The 10946-nt window shown below is 36.4% G+C and overlaps 1 protein-coding gene across 1 annotated transcript; it reads right to left on the bottom strand.

The window, feature by feature from the left end:
* Positions 1 to 740: 740 nt before the first annotated feature.
* LOC105549501 (dol-P-Glc:Glc(2)Man(9)GlcNAc(2)-PP-Dol alpha-1,2-glucosyltransferase-like) lies at positions 741 to 6731 on the bottom strand. Its single transcript, XM_011994086.1, is given in 5 exon segments — positions 741 to 2099; positions 2137 to 2556; positions 2559 to 3329; positions 5029 to 5226; positions 6422 to 6731. Coding segments are annotated over 4 exon segments (1434 nt in total). The 5' UTR covers positions 6593 to 6731; the 3' UTR covers positions 741 to 2099; positions 2137 to 2262.
* Positions 6732 to 10946: the final 4215 nt, after the last annotated feature.

Genomic DNA, 10946 nt, shown 5'->3' with positions numbered 1-10946 from the left:
CTAAGTTTACATGTCAAAGTTAACATGCCCAAATAATACTTTCCTGTAATGGAACGACAACCCAAAAAATACACTCAAAATAATAAACAAAATTCAAAAAGTAACACAAAATAATCCTACCCCGGCAGTTATTCCCTAATCTACAAAATAAGGTCAGACCAAATGATTTCTCAACTTTCTTTCAATGCTGACTTTTTTTTTCAAATAGATAATGCAATCAAACACTAGTCACCTTTAGCTGTATATTACCTCAGAAGTCACTTATTTTTTAACCTCTCAGTAAAGATACTGAGAGTTATTTAAAAGGTAAGATATTATCTCTTGATCCAACAATCCCACTTATGGGCATTTATCCAGAAGATTTGAAATCCGTATGTCAAAGAGAAGTCTGCACTCCACGTTCATTGCAGACAAGTCACAATAACCAAGTTATTCAATCAACCTTAAGTGTTCATCAGTGAATGAATGGATAAAGAAAATATGGCATATATACACAATAAAATACTATTCAGCCTTTAAAAAGGTAGAAATTGTGTCATTTGCAACAATATGGATGAACCTGGAGGACATTATGGTAAGTGAAGTAAGCCAAGCACAGAAACACAAATACCACATGATTTCACTTACTTGTGTAATCTAAAACAACTAAACTCAAGTAGAGAGAAGAATGATGGGTACTAGAGGCCAGGGATGTGGGAATAGGGAGATTATAATCAAAAGATACAAAGCCTCAATTAGACAGAAGGAATATGTTTGACTTTTTTAAGATCTATTATACAACACGGTGAATACAGCTAATAATTAAGCACTGTACATTTCAATACTGTTGAGAGTAAATTTCAAATGTTTTCATCACATGTCAAATATTAGCTTTATTTACTCATCCCACATTATATTCAAACATCATAACGCCACTTTGTGCCTCATAAGTGTATACAACCATAATTTGATATATAACAAAAAAAAAATTTAAAAAGGTAGTCTCCTAACAATCATTATGAGGATTATCCTAAAATGTCCTTTGGTAACTGTCATGGACTGAAAAGTATCCCAGGAAGAGACATGTCCACTCAGAACATGTGAATAAGAACTTACTTGGAACATGGGTCTTTGTAAACATAATTAAGGGGCTCCAGACACAATCATTGTAGATCAGGGTGGGCCCTACATTCAAAGACACTGTCCTCAAAAGGTAATGAAGAGAAAACAGAGGGAAAGGCTGTGTGAGCACAGAGGCAGACTGGAGTGAAGACTGCTGTCTGCAATACTTGGATAAGATTTGTCTATAAGCCAAAGAACTCCAAGAATTTCAGACAGCCACAAGATATTAGGAAACAGACATGGAACGGAGTCTTCCTTAGAGCCTCCAGAAGGAACCAACTCTGCTGACACTTTGATTTTAGATTTCTGGCCTCCAGACTGTGAGGAAAATTGTTGTAAGCAATCAAGTTTGTGGTCGTTTGTTATGGCAGCCCTGGGAAGCTAATACAATATGTATTTCAGAAAGGAAATCCCTCTTTTAAAGGATTATAATCAACAAAATTTGTCTTTGGCCATCATACATTTCATATTAGGAATCAGTGAAAGAGCTTCATCATTTCTAGATTGTAAACAATAACCAACAATTTCATGCCTAGACAGACATATATGAGTCTTTACTTTATCATTTACTATTTATGCATTTCTATTTTGACTTAGAATTAAAATTATATTTACTGAATTTGTTAAGCAACTTTTCAATCAAGAATATCACCTTACCATTTGTAAATATTTGCTAATACATTGTTATTAGGTTGGTGCAAAAGTAATCGTGGTTTTTGCCACTGAAAGTAATGGCAAAACCACAATTACTCTTGTACTAACCTAATATTTCTCTCTGAAGAGAATAAATTAGTTCCAGTAATATGAAGTATACCCAGTTTTAATAAACTTGTACATACAAAACATTCCCAAGCTTCTTGAGGGGCCAACATTATGAGAGCAATATGAAATATCTGAAAACAATTTTCCCATTATTCAGGCTTTTGAAGCAGGTCTTAAGCTTTCTCAGTTCTTTGCCACTTGATTTCTTACATATGTTTTATATATATATATAAAAAATATATGTTATATATATATTAGTGTGTATATATACACACTAATGTAATTTGAGGACCACCACTGCTCCTAAAAGAAATTCCATGATTTCTACCTATTCAGTTGTTCTTTGTAGAAATGGTCTAATTATTAAGTCCATTTTTACAGTTCAAAATATCACTGATATTACCACATAAACCTTTGAATGTCCTGACTGTTTGGCCACTGAAAAGTCTTGTTCAGAAAGAGGTAAAAAGTTATGAAATTAACAATTGCATAGCAACTCAGTTCACAAACGAGTCTGGATGTGGGAGGCAGAGGTATGTTAAGCCTATAAATGACATAAGGTAAAATGAAGTAACGAAATTCCAGCAGTTTCTGAGGAACTATAACAACGAACAAGCATATGAAAAACATTAAATTCCAAAAAACTGACTTTGATTTCAATGAGTCAGCTATACTCCAACCGCTATACTCCAACCAGCAAATATATAGGCTGGAACTAACAAATATTTCACAATTTCGTATCTTTGAAAAACTCTTTTCCACACATAGAAAGTATAATGTCTATTGTCTGCTAGCAAGTATTTATGAGCATAAGTGAATTTCCAAACTAAAAACACAGAGACTAAGGTAACCACAAAAAACAGAATTCTGCGTTTCCAAACTAAGGAAAGAAATGTCTTAATTTTGCCAGGAGACAGGAGATGAGGAAAGGAAAAGAAGAGAGTAAATGAAAAAAAGTAGAATAGTTGAGGAAAATGAAGACAGGCTTCATGACTACTCCGATCGCCAATAACAATTCCACCATTAACTACTACAAAAGCACAAAACAGAAATCCCAGAAGGATGTAGGGCCAAGTCAGACGGAAAAGCACACTCAAGTTTTTAAAGGACATGGAATAAGCCAAAAGAAACTGAAGAATTTTTCTGAATGTTGCAAATGGTCCTTTAATAGGTGGAAGTCTGTCTTCCTTCTTTTGTAGCTCAGTTTTCCAAGCCTCAGTTAACTTTTGTGCAATGACATTTCCTGCACAGAAGACAGCCCAGATGATATTCGTTTGCCGAAACATGAAGCCACAAAATCCAAGGAACGCTGAAGTTTTATGATTTCCATAAAGACACATCAAATACGCAAAAAGAGTAAAAAACATAGATCCTGCTTCTGTATAATAAAGGAAGTTAAAAAAATAAAGTGTTGGAAATACTGCTAGTGTTAATGTTGACAAGACTCTCTGGATACTTGAGGCAGCCTTGGAGGAAGAAAAAACACAGATAAAATTATTTTCATGATAAAAAATGCTATTTCTGTTTACTGAATGAAGAGATTTATTTAAAAACTACTCAACTACTCAAACCTTATTTAAATAAAATTAATATTAATCTTATCTCTGGCGTTGCAAAAGCACAATATACATTTATAAGAATACTTTCTGGTACTTTTTATTTATACCTATCAGTTTGGAGAACATGTGTGTGCCAAAGCTTCTGTAGCTTAACACATTTTGAATCAGGCAATGATTAATTAAGGAGTTACTGAGTGCAAGGTACCGACCAAGTTCTATGGGGACTATGGAGATAAATAGGACACAGTGCTGGCTCCATTTCCCTGAGCTTATGTTTTAGTGCCTTCAATAAGGATTCACTTAGCCATAATCACCACTTTCCTTTAAGGAAATCCTTCATAAATCTACACAAGGGAGGATGTAAACATGCATATGGTATTTTTACTACTATACCCAGACTTACTTTTTCAAGATGAAATTTTCATGATGAAGTAACAGGTATTTTTCTGAAAAGTGAGCCAGTCTAAAGTTCTATATCCTCTTTTGGCCTTTCTGACGTGCTATTTCAGAATTTGAAAGTGTTCTTATGTTCTTGAATTGTATACTCTACTTAATCAAAATCACCAAATCAGATCATGCCATTTCCTTGACTAAAATTAAGGTCTCTCCATTACATGCTTAAGTTCAAAGTCCTCTCGGTGACATATAAAGGCATTCATGACCTTTTTCTCTAGTCTTACATCCCTCTACTTTCTAATCCTGTAATTCCAAGACCAATTCCCTGCACCTCATTGTTCAATGCCTTTCTTCCTTTGCTTATGCTGTTTGTCTCCTCAGGATTAATTCTCCACCCTACAGCCCTATCCGTTCATCAAGACTCAGCTCTGGTACCATCTTCTCTGTGTGGACTTACTGAATGCACCTAGTCCCCTCCCTCCCAGAAAAGCAATAAGTGTTCCCCTGCTCCTTCTCTGTATCCTCACAGCATCTTATTTGTACCACTCTATCATAATTGGCACTACTAAAATCATCTCTTATGGTTAAAAATAATCATTAGAGTTAATATTTACTGAGCCCTTACTATGTATCTGGCACTATTTGAAGCATCTTCCATTTATTAAGTTTCTTTGTTCCTTTATAACAGTTCTATAAGGCAGATTCTATTATTATTCTTATTTAATAGATGAAGATATGGAGCCACTAAGCGTTAACTTGCCCATGGTGGTAACAAAACTGCTAAGTGGCAGGGAGAGAATTCTAACCCAGGCAATCTACCTCCAGGGCCTGCACTGTTATCACATCAAAAGTCCTCAGGTAAAGTGTTTTCCCTAATGAACATATACGTTTTACAAAAAAAAGACTGCCTCATTTATCTCTGTTGTCCCAGTGCCTAGCACATGGAATAAGCTTAGTAAGTAGTTATTGAACTGGTTTGACTCACTTAACAAATATTTACTTTAGATTTTACAAATAAGCTATTCAAGTGTTTAAATACAAATTTATTCTAAAATGGAGACAGAGGATTTATGTTTACTTTTACATAATATACAAAAATACAAAGTTACAAAGTGTTAAAGACATTTTTCACCAAATCTCATAAAACTAATTCATTGTAATTGTGGACCTGACTACACATAAACTTGTAATTAAGTATTTTGAAACATACCTTGTTTCTGGGTTGTACCTTGCGGAAAAGCAAATATAGTAAATAGAAGTTGCCAACACTGAAGAGAAGATTAACAAATCTGAGCATCCCAATGGAGCAGACAACATGTTCCGACCATCCAAAGATCCAAATGGCAGGTTTGACCACTCCAACTGACACCAGGTACAAGCCAGGTAATGTAGTAATCATGGGATCCCACTTTAAAATGAAAGGAAATGAAGTAAAAGCAAGAGGTAATACGAACAAGACAGACACAAACATGTCAAGCCCACGTCTCATCTCTAGCAACAATCAGAAATTTTGAGAAGTTATTCTGACAAGATTATGTAAGTCCTTGGCAAAACAGGATTCATTTTTCTTAGTTTTTGCCCCCGGACCAGCTTAGTGATTGTTCAGATAGCAGCAACCAACAGACAACAACAACTTAAAATCTATTTCTATTTTCCAAGAAATGTTCTTTAAAAAGTCTTTATTTTGGTAAATAAGCTGCAAATGCTTCAGTTTTTAAAAGCATGGAAACACTGGTTGGGACTCTTAAGTTTAGGAAAACATTTGGTCCACAGGCTCCATGATGACAGCTAACATAAACGGAGACAGAAATTGTGCCAAACCCTCTGTATTAACGTTACAATATGCCTTATAGTAAAGATTATTGTCATTTTGCAGATAGGTAACCTGAATTTCTGAAACTCAGAACATCTCCAAGATCACAAAAGTAGTAAATCACAGCACCATGATTTAAGATCAGATCTTTCTCTAAAACAGACTTTATATTTCTAGCCAGTACCCTATATTGTGTCACCAGAAAAGCAGGCGATGTTTATTTTGATATTTATATGTACATACTTGCACAGTCAAATATATATTCAAAAATGATGTGACTGGACTGGTTGCCAGTTTATCCAGTTAACAGATGGTTCACTAAAAATACTCAGGGAAGGAATTTCTGATTATAAATGGTCACTTTTTGGTAGCTGAAGATCCCTCCAGTCCATACTATCCCACCCCTAAAATGCATAGTGAGGTGCTTGACAGGTGAGCTAAAGGTAAGTTTTCTGGTATTTCCAAGGAGCACCGCAATGCCTTTACTCCCGAGACAAGGAAAGACAAAGTGGGATAGACATCGTCAGCTGCCAACAGGAGCGCTCAGTTCCCCATTAAGTATTCTCCCAGATCATTCCTTCCTGGGAGACAGATCTACTGTTTATTCATTCATTTAATAAATATTTCACAGATCTCAAAGACAGGAACAAAATTCTATACCCAGTTTCTTTCATGTTCTGGGGCTGGTGGGGTGGAACGGGACGAGTTAAGTCTAAGGATGGGAGAAGGAGCTGGGGACGCTGGGACCTCTCAGGCCTCTCCTGGGGTGGGGACAGGTTGGCGACCCCACCTGGGAAAGGGAGAAATGGCCCTCACAGTAGCGTTGCGCCTGAGGCAGGTGGAAGATCTCATCCATGTAGGGCTCTCGCAGCGCCCGGCTGAAGGCGGAGAAGAGGAGGCAAGACACTAAAAAGGTACAGCTCAAGGCAGCCGAGAAATAGTAACCCTCTAGCTGCGCCATTCCTGCTCCCACAGCCGCTGCCGAAGAACCCACTCCTGGAAACTCCTGAACCCGGAAACCCGAGCTGGAAACTTGGGCTCGAAATGGGCGCGCTAGACGGGACTAGCCAGACGGGGCCACATACCGGAAGGCAAAGGATGCTGGGAAAGCGCGGATCCGGAAAGATCGGGTCGCTGTTTCCCGGAGTGACGGGTTTAGATAACGGACCGGATGATTAGCCTGTCAATCACATTGCCCGGCCGCACAGAGTGTTAAAACTTCCGGAAAGGGCGGGTCTCGGAATTTGCCTAAGCGCGCGGTGCGTGACTTGCTGCTTTGGAAAAAAAAAAAAAAAAAAAAGCCGATTCTCAGCTTGGATCTTTTTTCCTGCTCATTTCCATCACTTACCAGAAGGTGGCGACGTTTCCCCACGTCTCCAATTCCAAGCCCTAAAATTTACACATTTCCCCCCCGTTACTTCTGTTCTTTTTATTAAACCCTCAATTCCACGAGTTTTCATTCCATCAACTTTGGAGTGTAGGAAGGGGGCGTTGGTTGTGATAGCAAAGACTGAGACTTTCAGATGAAAACTTGAAGAACCAGAGACCCGTCAATGCCGAATGAACTTAAGTGAGAGGAGTGTTTGTTCGTTTGTTTGTTTAGGTTAAAAGAGAACTCTTTCAAAATGTGGATGCCCTCACAGGATTTAGTTAAACTGACATTCCTAAGGCACTCTCATAGCCATATCTCAGTACCCTGTGGGATTTGAAAAAAAATATATATATATATATATATATTTAAAATATATATAAAATAAAAAAAATATATATATATATTTAAAATATATATAAAATAAAAAATATATATATATATTTAAAATATATATAAAATAAAAAATATATATATATATTAGAATTTGGGATGTTTTAGAATTCTCTGTGCCTGTAATATCTGTAAGGCAGTGTTCTGTTTTTCCTACTAAATCATAAGCGTGAACATCTTAGTGGGATTATACATCCTTTACGTTTGTAGTCCCCCAATGGCTTTCACACAGTAGGCACTTCAATTTGTGGACTTTTATAGGCTATATAGACATCATCAAATTCCTGTATTCTGGGATTAAGTGTTGGGGACAGGAGATGAGGTAAATAATTTGAAGAATGCCGAAGATAAATTATGTGTTGTAATTTTGTCTTGAGCATGGTTGGCCATGTTTTGCAGAAAAACTGTCTCTCAGGTAACCTCAGTCACGTTGCCTTTGGCAGGAATATATCAGAATTGAGTCAGGATTTAAGGTTGCTAACCTCAGAGTTCTTAATTGAGCTCTTTTTCTGGGTCAAAACTAATTCAGTCTTTCTGAACTTAAGAAAGTTTCTTAAATTAAGCTGACTGCCTTTCCATTCTGTCTCTGCCTGTTTCCTCAATGATAAGAGGAGGTAGTGGTGAATGAGGGCTAGGATGGGAACATTTACATTACTGGAATAAAATCATGTCAGGATCCTACTCTGATGTGATGCTTAGCTTTGTTTTAACCATTATCTCCCATTTTATTATTGAGTCCATGCTGTACTTACTGTTGAAGTCACTTGTAACACATCTCCAGATGATTCGGTCTTCAAGAGGTTGATGTGATCTACAAGTAATTAGCCCCTGACCTGTTGACCTGCTAAATCGTGTTATATATACACTCTGCAGCTTACTGACCCACCCTAGAAAAGTGGGTAGTTTTTAAAGGGAGTATAACAAGACTAGACATTTATGCTATCCATTTTTCTTCATAACAATTGCCACCAATAGTTTATGTTAAACATTTGACTCCTATACATGCTGCACACATCCCTTTATATAAAACGGAAAGTTTCAAGGAAATATGGGGTTTTAGAATTGCTAGGAATCTTTGTTAATAATCTGCTTGAATTCATTTTGTAAAAGAAGCTGTTTTTTTAAAAAATGAAGTATTTACTTAAAATTACATAAAAAATTAGTGTCAGAATCAAGTGTAGGAATTAGAACATCAGACCAAGAGTAATACAATAACTTCATAGCCTTATAGTTTAAAATAATCTACAATGCATACTGTACTGAATGTTTCACTGGTCGCAATAACTTTACATTTACGTTCCACTCTCCTCTGTTTCCATACACCAAGTTGAAATATGAGTTTCATCTTTTAAAAAAAAGTTGATCTTACAGACTAATTACATGAAAATTTGCTGGGGGATCATTGTGAATAACTAGATTCTAGAGTGCCATCTCAAATCACTGAATAATAATCTTCATATTTGGAAACCATTGATGTAAAACATATTACCTAAGAATGCTAAGAAGCTCCATGGGCCCAGTAGAGTTCTTCGTAGCGTACTTCACTCATTTGTTAGTGAATTGCTTTTACTATCTGCAAATCAATGAAGTTGTTGTCGCTTTTCTACTCTTAGATTATCACATCTTTGATAATTTTGAAATGCTTTCCAAAGCTCTGCTCCTAAATCAAGACCTATTAAAATAGCTACCTCTGTGGTTTTAATGAAATAGATTACATTTTATTAGACTTATCATTTAAAACTAGCTCAGCATTAATTTCAACTTATATTTTCCATTCAGAATTCCAAATCCCATTTTCCGTAGATATTTATTTTGTGAAAAAGAGTCATTAGGATAAGCAATCCCATTATCATTGAACATCAACTATTTATTTGTGCTACTTGAATTATGATAAGTTATGGCAGAAAAATGGGCAATTTCTGTTGGGGTTCTAAGGATAGGTGGTTTTAGCAAGAAATAAATGTTTTTTGGTTTATAAGCCATTAAGATTTTGACTTTATTTCTCCTGTATAACCTAACTTACTTTGATCAATTAAGACATTCTTAATTTGATGAACTCACATAACATTGCATATACTTAACTGTTTGAAACAGCCGTATCTGAACAGTGAATTTCCCCAAAGACCGTAACTGTAATAACTTTGAAGTATTAGTCCACAAAACATGCTGCCTCTTATTGCACCCCTTTTCACTTGTTGCTGAATGAAAACATTGGCCACTTGCTAATCATAGTGATGGTTTACTCATTTCTAGGTGACAATTCGTTCGTTCTAGCTACAGCAGAGTACTGCACCCTGGGCCAAAATCACAGATGATAACCTCTAAAATGCAACTCTACCCTTGAGGTCAATCTTAACATATCAATCTAAAATCTAAATTTTAAAATTAATGAATCAATTAAAAAAACACACACAGTTTAGTACAAAAGCATTAGCAAGTATTTTAGCTCTACTGAAAATGTCTTGAAGACATTGTGTAAGGGGCTGGTTAAATGTAAGTAACACACACACAGAGACTCTTCTAAAAGACAATAATATTTATTTGGAATTGAGCATTAGAGTAAGAATACAATGAACATAGGGAGGTAAAAGAAGACAAGGGATTTTAAAAGAAAAATGAAGAGGGTTACAAGACAATTATCCTTGGTTATAAGGACTGGTAACAAGGGCGGCACCAGTTGGAGGTTTCACAGGCAGTTGCTGGGCAAATGTCCTCGCAGAAGTAATTTTTTGTGAGATTGTGGCAGCCTTTGTGCAATGTTGTGATTTGTGCAGTCTTTTGTTGTAGTTCTTGTTATCAGGCATACATGAATATAAACCCTCCCTTTCTGATCTTCCTTAGCTCCATTTTTCAGGGTTTTTATGCAAGTGGCCCCATTTTGATTCTGATAGCTTTCATAGAACAAATCTTTCTGATTTGTGACAGACTTTCCAGTTTTACCCTTAAAAGCCTCAGGCCAGGTAAATTCTGTAGTCTCAGACAAAGAGAGATGGTTGGTGATACGGTTTGGCTGTGCCCCAACCCAAAATCTCAGCTTGAATTATAATCCCCATAATCTCCATGATCCCCACGTATCAACGGAGAGACCAGATGGAGGTAATTGAATCCTTGGGGCAGTTTCCCCCATGCTGTTCTCATGATAGTGAGTGAGTTCTTATCTGATGATATTACAAGTGTTTAATAGTTCCTCCTGCATTCATTCTCCTTCCTGCCATCTTATAAAGAAGGTGCCTTGCTTCTCTTCACCTTCAGCCATGATTGTAAGTTTCCTAGGCCTCCCCAGCCATGCTGAACTGTGAGTCAGTTAAACCTCTTTCCTTTATTAATTACCTAGTCTCCAGCAGTTCTTTATGGCAGTGTGGAAGAGGACTAATACACTTGGTCATTTAGAAAGATACACCATACAACCCAAAGCAAAATTTCCTAAATATTTTTTATAACAGTAGTTCTTAAAGTGTGGCCCCTGTACCACAGCATTAGTATCACCTGGGAACCTGTTAGAAGTGCACATAATTAAGTCTTGCCTTAGACCTACTGAAAAAAAAAATTCTGA

Source organism: Mandrillus leucophaeus, unplaced genomic scaffold (genome assembly GCF_000951045.1).
Source record: "Mandrillus leucophaeus isolate KB7577 unplaced genomic scaffold, Mleu.le_1.0 Scaffold1117, whole genome shotgun sequence".
In the NCBI taxonomy this organism is placed as follows: domain Eukaryota; kingdom Metazoa; phylum Chordata; class Mammalia; order Primates; family Cercopithecidae; genus Mandrillus; species Mandrillus leucophaeus.
The sequence above is the reverse complement of the archived record's forward strand: the minus strand, read 5'-3'. Positions and strand labels throughout refer to the sequence as shown.